This window comes from Lactuca serriola, chromosome 5 (assembly GCF_051521515.1).
Source record: "Lactuca serriola cultivar US96UC23 chromosome 5, Lser_US96UC23_V15, whole genome shotgun sequence".
In the NCBI taxonomy this organism is placed as follows: Eukaryota; Viridiplantae; Streptophyta; class Magnoliopsida; order Asterales; family Asteraceae; genus Lactuca; species Lactuca serriola.
Genome location: NC_136412.1, coordinates 69,786,834 through 69,798,055, shown reverse-complemented (window position 1 = coordinate 69,798,055; position 11,222 = coordinate 69,786,834). Strand labels below are relative to the sequence as shown.

The 11,222-nt window shown below is 35.8% G+C and overlaps 1 protein-coding gene across 1 annotated transcript; it reads right to left on the bottom strand.

Moving 5' to 3' along the window:
- Positions 1-8,026: 8,026 nt before the first annotated feature.
- Positions 8,027-10,736, bottom strand: LOC145052588 (putative clathrin assembly protein At2g25430). The gene is made up of 2 exons (XM_079000426.1): positions 10,575-10,736; positions 8,027-10,093 (listed from the first exon to the last, which is right to left on the bottom strand). The coding sequence occupies exon 2, from the start codon at positions 10,073-10,075 to the stop codon at positions 8,231-8,233; it is 1,845 nt and encodes a 614-aa protein (XP_078856552.1). The 5' UTR covers positions 10,076-10,093; positions 10,575-10,736; the 3' UTR covers positions 8,027-8,230.
- Between the last annotated feature and the right edge of the window lie 486 nt (positions 10,737-11,222).

The following is an 11,222-nucleotide window of genomic DNA, read 5'->3' as shown; positions in this document are numbered from 1 at the left end:
TTGGTGATTAGAATGGCTAGAGGAATCTCTACTCAAATCCTTCCAAGATATTGCATCAAAGGTAGTTCTTCTTCCTCATTTCCCCCAACTTCAAGCTAGGGTTTTTATAAAATGGTAAATCTAAATTCCATACTCTATTAGTGATGTTTATATGATATTAATGATGTAGTTCATTTCTTTAATCCATCTCCAAGCTCCAACCAAAAATGGTTGTGAGATTTGCGAGATTGGAGTTGTTTGGATGAGTTTCCTTAACTAACAATGGTGAAATTTGAATTCATGCTTAAATTGGGTTGTTAGTGTGAAATAATTGGTGTGATTCTTGATCCATCTCCCAACTCTAACCAAAATGGTTGTGAGATTTGTAAGGTTGAAGGATGTTTGATGGGTTTTCAAGCCCTTGATCTTCAAATGCGAATTTGATGTTCCACGCAACGATATAAGCTTGAGCTTATGGTTATATGGTACATTTACCTTCAATCAAGGATCCATTTGTCAACCCTTGGCTTATGGTGAGATTCCACAATGTTTGAATCAAGTTCTAGTTCCAATGGTAATAATTTGGGTATTTTCAATTCTAGGGTTCATTGATTCAATTTATTAATTCCAAGAAATGATACGAGATTAGATTGTGATTACACTGCTTATGTTATTCCAAATCCATGAACTATTTATTAATTCATAAATAATGGTGAGATATTTAGTGTTTTATTTAACTTTAGCATTCATCTAATGGTTTGTGTACTTTCAAACCCTAAGTGTTTTAGATCAAGTTCCATGGTTTCAAACAATGATATGAGTTTAATGTTATGCTTAGATTATGTATTCCATTCCAATCTATGATCCATGTGAAAATCTTTGTCCCACGGTGAGGTTATGTATTTTGGTGCACCTTTGCATCAATGGTGAATTGAGAATATCTTGATCATGGATGTTCTCTAATTTTTATCTCTAGTGTAATTACATTGCTATAATTTGACCTACATGTCTAGTTTGGTATTAAATCTTATGAAGACAAGGAAAATAATATTATCAATGTTAATGGATGATTAAGGTCCCAACACATTATTTATCCACTCATATTGTGTTTTAAATCTTGTTATTAGTATTGTTCCTTTTTATTAATTCCATAAATCACATGTAGTGATTTTTATGTGAACTGAGCCTTTTGTGCTCATTAAGATTCTAGGCAAAGGTTGAGTAATAACTTGATGTTAGATGCTTATTCCAAGGAAATGAACCATTTAGGGATCCTTATTAACTTCATTTGGAGTGTTAAAACTTTCCTTTGAAGTCTTTTGAGTCAATGAATTCATTTGGACAGTTATTGAAAGTAAGATGGCTAAATGAGAACCAAAACCAGAATTATGCATCTATTCCAGCTCTATAGGTGCGAACCATAGCTGGTCGCGACATGTGTAACATTCATAAAATTCTTGAAAATTTTAAACTTTTCAAACAAACCCAAAACCATCATTGTTTACAACTTATTTTCAAAATAAGTTTTACATCAGAGAAATCCCAAAATCATAAAAACAAAACATGAGGAAGTCACGATTATGCCTTCACCTTCCCACGATCCTCAGAGGTATCTGAAACATAATCCAAATTGCAAGACCAAAGCTTAGTGAGTTTTCCCCAAAATACCAATACATAACAAATAGCACAAATACAATAAAAGCATGTAATGGGCCCACAACTCAACAGACTGGATTACCCTAAGCCCACAACATAAGTCTGGCTTGCCCTCTGCCCACAACTTATGTTTGGCTTGCTCCTCGGCTTGGTCAGTCCTTGGACTGAATACCGCTAATCCCTCAATACGATTCTGGTATACCCTTCCCGGCCCTCAACTCGTATCTAGAATGCTCATGAGTCCTCAGTATGAGTCTGGCATGCCCTCCCTGGCCCTCAGCTCATATCTGGCACACTCCAGGGTTTGTTGGCTACAACACGGAGCAGTACAATCTCAACCCAACCCACGCAATATATCGACATATATAAGATAATATCATATACAGATAAACAGACAGTATCACAGGTAGTCCTACAGATCTACCACACTAGCATATCAAGACTATCATGCATATCTATACCATACTCAACATATCAACAATACCAAGTTATCAAAACAATGGGTCGGCTTTGGTGCCTTCGACCCAAAATTATAGTGAGAAAAACTCACCTCACAATGACAAACTGCACTGAAACCTCCAACCGTTGACTCACGGAAAATCCTGAACTATCACAGTAAACAAACATCCAATTAACAATTGGAATACCATTCTTGACTAAGGATCCATACTTAGGGTAAATGTCCATTTTACCCTTTCCCTAATTGGGCCAAGGCCTAAGTCTGAATCTTTGATCCAAAAGGACCAGATTAATTCAAGGCCCATACTTGGCCCAGTTTTCTAAATTGGGCCTAATTCCTTATTGGGCCTTATCCTAAGGTCCAACTTTCCAATTAGCCCAAAGACACTCATATCCAGAAGTCTAAAGAGGGCCCAAGCATTCAGGCCCAAAAGGTGGCCCAAAACTCGAAGCCCAAAGTCCGAAGTCCAAACAGGAGGCGTATGCGAGGCGTAACCCTTCGGTACGCTAGGCGTACTCCGCTTCGCATTAACCACCATCGGGGTGGTTGGCTCAGTACATGGGGCGTACATCGCTTTACACGCGGCGTACCCTCGCAGGTCTTAAAATCTTATAAGTTCTTAATGGATTAAGCACCTAAGCTCAAACTTCAGATCCATGACTCAAAAGTACTCTAGCATCATAAAGTCTCAAACTTTAAGACTTTAGACGTCGAAAAAGTCCTTAATACATGGTCTTAATACATTGAGACCTCCTACAAAGAACAAGGAAACAAACTACCTAAAGGAACCTCATTTTTATGTCTTAGGACCTATCCTAGGGTCTAAAAGGATAGCCTAACATGTCCAAAACAAAACATGCATATCAATGGGACTTCTAGGATAAGAATAACACTATAAAACTACCAAGATGAGATCTACACAACCCAAACATAAAGGTGGTAACTTTTTACCTTCTGGAGCTTCTTAATGAAGTGATGATCCAAGATATACTAGCTTGCTTCACTCTCCAACCACCTTGATGCAACTTCTTATTCTTCAACCACACAAGAAACACACTCTTAGCTCAAACACACTCACTAGAGAAGTTAGGTTTTTCCAAAAACGATTCCAGAACTTAGAGGCTGAAAAGATGGGGGTAAAAGGTCCATAAAGATGCTTAAATACTCCACAAACCCTAAAAATTAGGGTTTTCACCCAGACACACGTACGCCTAAACGTACATATGTGTATGCTTAGTGTACCCACATGTACGCCCAACGTACAACTCAAGTTCCCAAGAAATTACCAATTTGCCACTAGGGCTTCTTAGGGCTAATTCCAACCAATTTCAAGGACCAAAATGACATATTTGAATACCAAAGAAAGGATTTGAAAATACCTGAAAGCCCAGGATGTTACAACATGATTATTTTCCTACATCGTTTTTAGTTTTATGTTGTGCTTGTGCCTCAGTTTGACTTATTCATTCTATTACATTTTTCTTATATTACTCACATTAGGACATTTTTTGAGTATTTTGAGCTTAGAATGTTAAGTTAACCCATAGAAGGGTATTTTAGACATTTGACACATTGTAATGATATTAGGTGATTTATTTGGGAAGTTTGGAGCTTGATGTGTTATAGTTTAAGTGAAGAGGGAGCTTGGTATTGCAAGCTTTGGACTTAAGGTGAGTACACTTACCTTGGAGCTAAGGACATGTTTTAAGAAAATGGATTTATTTGTAGCGGGTTAGACTTATTCTTTTGTATTATGGGTACAATTACCTTTTTTGGTTTTCATTGAAAGTTACCGGGAGTACACATCCCTTATTATTGTTTTTGTGTTTTGAAACAATCTAACATATACTTGATTGTTAGTTGCCCGTATGAGGATTGTTTGTGCATTCATGAAGTTAAATTTTTAGAAATGTTTTTGGTTGATATAAAGCTAAAATGCTTATTTTGAGAGAAGAGATTTTGGCATCCTACTTATTACATACATGCATATCATACTAGGATGGATGTGACTTTGTGGTCTCGGGTACCTAATGGACAATTGTTTGTTATTTGTTTGTGAGTAGATTTCTAGATAATCCTCATGTGCATGAGTAAAGACTCGCTACCCCTAGTGTGACCTAGGTTGGATGGCTCATAGTGCCTTGTTTGTGGGTGTAAGGGAGAATTGACAATTTCGTCTGTCGTGCGTTCTTGACACCCGACCATCATTATTTTGTTGTCCGATGTGAATGGAAAAGTTGACTATCTGTCATGAGCACTTCATATCCGAAGATTTTTGTGAGCTGGACTTTTGAGATGGACTTGGGTTGGGATAGTTTCATGCATTGCACTATCCATTTGGATTGTTTCTTCATAAAAATATATTTGTAAATGTATCATGTTTTGCATACTTATTTATTGTTCATAATCGTTTCCAAGTGTTTTGCGACTCGTATGAGTGTTATTTGATATATATGATTGTGTTTGGATTTTGATATTTAAGAAGCTTTTACTTGAGATACATTTACCTAATATTGTTTATTCACTTGTGAAGTTTATATAAGATTTGTCATAAATGATAATGTACTTTGACTGATGTAATCTTTTACCCCAAGCTAACTTTTGATGTTGATTTTGTTGCTTTGAGAAGGTACGGGTTTGTCATTGGTGTATGAACCATATTGTTCATTCGTAATGTTTAACCCTGTGATCGTACTCAGTAGGCTCCCTATGGATTAAAACCTATTGTTGATAATTTTTTGCAGTTTATTTGATATTGTCACAAACTTAGGAGACTTATATAGAAGGCCTTTGGGTTGTAATATCTTCTTAAACCTCGGTTTTGATATATGTTGTGACACTCTCACAAGAAATGTTTGTTTTTATTAAAACACTAAAGGGAAATCTCCAATAAATTCCTAATATTTTAGGCCAGTTGCTAAAACTTCGGAATGGCCCGCCGTGGCCGGTTTCACAGATTTAGCTAGTATTCTGGCTTTTTTCGTTATTTCGTCAAAAGATTAGGACTTTTTCGTTAATTTGGGTAAAACTTCAGAATAAACCTTTTATCAATATATTAAAAACGGTTTGTCTTTTCAATGCATGTATTTTTTTTCATTTCTTTTTGTACAACCTTATATATTCAGTTTTAAAGTCACAAAATATAGAAAAAAATATGTATACAATCCAAAAAAAAACTAACAAACTTTATAAATTTGTCTAAAAACCTTTACCGAAGATATAGTGCTCCATGATTGCAAGATGAAATTCATACAAAATTATTGTATATTTTCTTTTGATTGCAACATTGATCTAAGCACCGGGATAACCACAAAAACATACGTAATAATACTAATTAGGTATACTTAAATCTATGGGATAACCTTTCTCATTAATACTCATTTTCTTCTTCATTATACAGCTTGTTTAAAACCTTAATCTATTTGCCCTCTTTCTTCCTCTGTTTCTTTCTATCTATTGCAGAATTGGGAAGGATGCGATAAGGGATACATACACACACCCCTCATATAGATCGTTGTCTTTCTTTTTTATGTGCGCACACACGCATAAAAAGTTTTAGCTTTGGAACGTGTGTGTGCGTGTTTGAAATGAGGGTATCAAAGTTCAAGCGAATCTATGTTTTGTGGTCTAGCCAAGACAAGGCTAGTTGTTACCAAGATGTTGCTACTATCATTGGCATATTGAGATACAAGTTTAATATGAGCGTGTTGAAGTGCATGATGCAACAGAAAATGAGTATTAACGAGAAAGGTTGTCCCCATAGATTTAAGTATATCTGATTAATATTATTACATATGTTTTGTGGTTATCCCAATACTTAGACTAATCTTGAAATCAAAAGAAAATATACTATATTTTTTGTATGCATTTCATTTTGCAATCATGGAACACTATATCTTCCAGTAAAGCTTTTCAGATAAATTTATGAAGTTTGTTAGTATTTTGCATTGTATCGATAATTTTTCTAGATTTTGTGACTTTAAAACTGACTATATAACATTATATAAAAAGAAATAAAAAAAATACACTCATTGAAAAACAAACCATTTTTAATATATTAATAAAATAGTTATTCCAAAGTTTTAGCTGAATTAATGAAAAAGTTCCAATATTTTGACGAACTAACGAAAAAAACCGAAATACTGGCTAAATCTGCGAAACCGTCCACGGAAGGTTATTTCAAAGTTTTAGCCAGTATTCTGTCATTTTTTATAAACAAAATTTAATTTTGAATTAAACCATAAACTGACCTAAAATATTCGGATTTTATTGAAGATTTCCCAAATACTAAGGTGATGTTTGTTTTTTTGAAGTCAAAATGTCTGCAGTCTGCGGACCACATCTGCAAGCCTCTGCGGCAGAAGATGTGGACCAAATGTCTGCAGTCTGCAATAAGAAGACTGTTTGTTTTTAACGTTTGCAGCTGTTGAAATAAACTAATTTTTCAAACTTAATTTCATGTCATAAAGATTAAAAATGCATTTTCAGCAAAAAGAGAAAGAAAAAAAATGTGGTTTTTTTTTGGTTAAAATGAGGTCTGAAGACAGTGGCTCATGTTTGCGCTAGGAAGACCTCGCGCAGACGTTTTTTGGTCTGTGCACTTCCAAAAAACAAACACTCTGCGAGGGCATATGTCTACGCGTTGTCTACGCAGCGCAGACAAAAGTGGTTGTGCAGCTCTTCACAAAAAAACAAACAGCCCCTAAATGTTTGGAAAATTTTATTTGGAACTGTTATCTGCATATCAACTTTGTGAAACATTTAATCTAAACTTTGATGACGTTTTCCTCAAACTAAACACTTAAAATTAATTGATTTTTTTTAATTAAAGACTATTTCAAATAGACCAATTAAAGCACCATGTATACATCAAAGCCTTGCCCGGATCTAGTAATAAATCTGACAACATTCAACAAAAATCTTATATCTCTTATAAAACTAGCATTTTTTTTGAACCTTATGCATTTAAAACTCCCAATAATACCATTTTTTCTTGAACCTCATGCATTTGAAACTAGGGGTGTTCGTTTGGATGGATCGGTTTGATCCGATCCAAACAGGTGAATCCAAATTGATTTCGGTTTTCAAAACATGGATCCGAATAGTCCAAACTAAATTTAAATCCAATCCGATCCGATCCAATTACAATTCGGTTGGATCGGTTTTTATAATTCGGTTTTCAAAAACCGAAACATTTTAAGACGACTAATTATTATAATATTACTAAACTTTACACAAGAAGCAAAAGCAAATTACTTGGTTGTGGTTTGAAATTTATAAACAACTAATAAGAAGATATATTATAGATAAATATTTTATAGATAGAAAACTTTTGAGTGAAAATGCATATTAATGTTTTTTTATTGGGTGAAACGTTCCTATTTGAAAAAATAAATTACAAAATTAATAAAAAACTATAGATATATATTATAAATAGATAAATAATAAATGTTTATTCGATTTTTTTGGACTATTCGGTTCTTGTTATAAACCAAAACCAATCCGAAATCCAAAATAATAATTCGGTTTTGTTGAAAACCAATCCAAAAATCCGAATATCCGAACCAAATAGTCCAATCTAAATTGTCTAATTGGATACTTCGGTTTTATCCGAATAGTGAACAGTCTTATTTGAAACTCCCAATAATACCATTTTTCCTTGAACCTCATGCATTTGAAACTCCCAAGACTATTCAACTTATACAAATTAATTTATGATTAATTAAAATATTATGATTTGTAACTCTTGAAACTCTTCATATCACGCTATTTAATTGATGAGTTAAATGAAATATTTACCCTATATAACAAAATAAAGCATCTAGTACCACTTCTCTTTTTAGGTAAAGATATCAAGCACTATATAATTATTTCAAGCAAAATAAAGCTAGTTACGAATGTCATTTTAATAGAAAAACAAAGATATCATGATTTGAACAAAAAAAACACCCATCTTTACATTCATCCCACAATACCCAAATATGTCGTCGTTTATCTGTCTCTCCCCTCACTAGAAATGCATTATCAATTATCACACATGAAAAGATACATTGAAAATTTTAAAAACAAAAAAAAATGTAAAAGTATGATGATGATGAAAGAAAAAAAAAATACAAAATAGACATTATGTAAAAATCAGTAAGTAGGATAATAATACCCGGATCCATTTACAGGTGGATACCCATACGGTTGACCCGGAGCTCCATATCCACCATTATTGAGTTTAGTCAAACTACCTTGACCTTGCATTCCTTCTCTAGCATACTGTTGCCACACCACCTGTTCTTGAACAAGCAACTGTTGCTTTTTCTCCATATCCGCCATTTGAACATAAGAAGGTGGAGGAACAGTTAGAGATGCTGCAAACGGGTCACCCGCGATTGTCTGAACCGACCCGTCAGGTGCCGGAAGTGCCAACACCCGTGTGGCGGTCTTCCCCGGCAACGCCACACTACTAGCACTGCCGCCAGATAACCCGGCGGTGCTCACATGTTGTCTCACTATTCCTTGATCATACATTCCATTCAAAAGCAACGGGTCAAGCCCACCGCCCATTGCCGCCTTCTGTTTTTCAAGATTACTAGCAGTCTCCACCAACGCAAGCTCCCAGTCAGCTTTTCCAGGATCCGCCGCCGGATTCTGCCACGCAGACGTCACCTCCGCCTCGCCGGAGGACGACCCGAACGCTTCCCATTTCCCGGTGTTTCCTCCGGCGAATAAAGCTAATGCGAATTTGTTCCCTTGGTCGTCGGCGGTTAACGTGTCTTCTCGTAAATCGAGTAAATCTCCGGCGGGTTGTGGTGGTGGTGGTGGTGGCGGTGGCGGTGGTGCCGCCACCGGAGGCGGTGTGTAAGTTTCCGGTGGTGGTAAAGCCTTGATTTCGTTCATGTTAACCGGTTCTTCTTCTTTAACAATAATTTCGGGTTTCTTTTCGGGGCTTTTTGAAACATTTGCTCGATCTCTAACAAATTCTTCTAATGTTTCTAGTAATTTTGCTGTTATTCTTTGAACTTCAGGATAATCTGAAGATCTTGCAATACCCATGTCTTTACACCAATTGTAAAACCCTACAAGTTCATCGATTTGTTTAGCTGCACTTACATAAGCATCGAATGATTTTACACAATCTTGATATTCCATATCAAAGAATCGATCGAGTAAAATGGCTAAAACTTCACATATATCTGCGTAAAGTTTGAAGCTTTCTTGGATAACAGGGTACAAAGCAGCCAATACCATTCTACTGTTTCTTGCAAGACCCGTGGGTCGACATGACAGGATCCGATCCAATAGCCTTTGTAAATGACCCATTTTACCAAAGATTCTTTCGGGTTCCATTTCTCTTAATGGGGTTATGGATTTTTTATCCCCCTCTCGAACATCTCCTGAAGATCTTGACCTTCTCATGTTTCCACCATATCCAGGGGATTCGAAGTCATTGTAGCCACGTGATGGTGGGGAATTCCAGCGATCTTCTCTGAATTTGTCAGGTTCTTGGATGCCATTGTTGTTTTGTTTCCTTTCATAAGCAACTAAATCAAGCTTTTGATCGAGGTAAAACCCGTAAGTTCTTACGAAAGTGGAGTGATCCCATGAATTTGAATGAGCTTCATCGCGAAAATCTGCCATGTTAAGCAACCGTGTTCCTTTTCTGGTTGCGTACATGATTTCCTGTTGAAAAACCATGTCGCCATCGTTTAACAATCGGTGGATGAGAACTAAACATTTGAGTGCTACGATCCAATCACGAGTCTTGCTTAATCGTTTTGATAATGAGTGAACACAGGCACTGACATAGCCACGTGAGAAGGATGTGAGCTGTATGATCTCTCGGATGTATTTTTCACTAGCTGGATCATCGTCGTGACTGGTGGCTTTGACTATGGCTACCTCTAGCTCCGGAGCCATATTGCTAGCTACCTTGGCTATTCCAATACTCGTTTGATCTTTCACAGCTCCCATGGCCTTCCGAAACGCCATTGTTCTTCTGCTAAAACCCTAGAAAACCAAAAACGAATCGAGTGCATTAGAATTACCTACATACCTATGAAGAGAAATCGAAAAAAGTTTCATCGATTACAAAAGGTTAGATGAACGTAATACTTAGTTTGATTCCATTGATATGATCGAATCTAGAAGCAATTAAAATCGAAGAAATGGAAAATAATATTCGATAATCTAGATGCCATCGTTATTTGACATTTTTGCAGCTCCATAAATCATGAAAAGAATCATAAATACAGCTCGTTGAAGACGCATAATTAATATAACAACTGATAATTTATCATCACGACATCAGGATCCATCATTAATTGATTTTCTACTTCGGGATAACGGAAGTGAAATTCAAATTAACCATTCATCAACACTCACCCACACGGTTCCAATACAAATTACTAAATAAATCCACCGAAAACTTCAGATTTCATTTCCAGTTGAGATATCGTTTTAACAAAATTGAAATCAGTTCGAATCGTACCTTTAAATATCTACAACAGATAAAAAGGAAAAATCGGTGGATGAGCAGATCCGTTGACTTTATAGACTATCCAGTCCACGTTTAGATCTGAAGTCGAAGAAGAAACTTATGGTGGCGCGTCTTCTCTTCGTCTAGCCGGAGATCTCTCTCTCTCTCTCTCTCAAATTTCTGTAGAGAGAGAAGAGGAATGGAATAAGAGGTGGGGTTGTTGAATATGGACCGTTGGATGAATGAGAACTGGAGAACAGAGGAAGCTTCTATGGTCTATGTATGAAGAATAAATGATATCAGCACATCGATTTATTTTTCTTTGTAATTTGTATCATGGAAAAACAAAACATTGTTTTCTGTTTAAATATATTTTATATCTATAAAATAATAAATAATCGTTCGAAATTATTGATAAAATTATATAGAATTGCAAAAAAAAAAGGTTCATCTAAGCGTAGATCTATGTTGCGAGAGGTATTTTTTTAGACTATGAATTGTTTATGTCGATGGCAGCAACATTGAAAGCGCTTGGTTAATGGTTACGTGGGGATTGTATGAGTTTGCATCCTCTGAGTCGCTCGTGTCACCACTTAGATGATCTTGTTAAATTTAATGACGAGGTTGATGCCATAAGTGGACATATTGTTGGTATTCAAA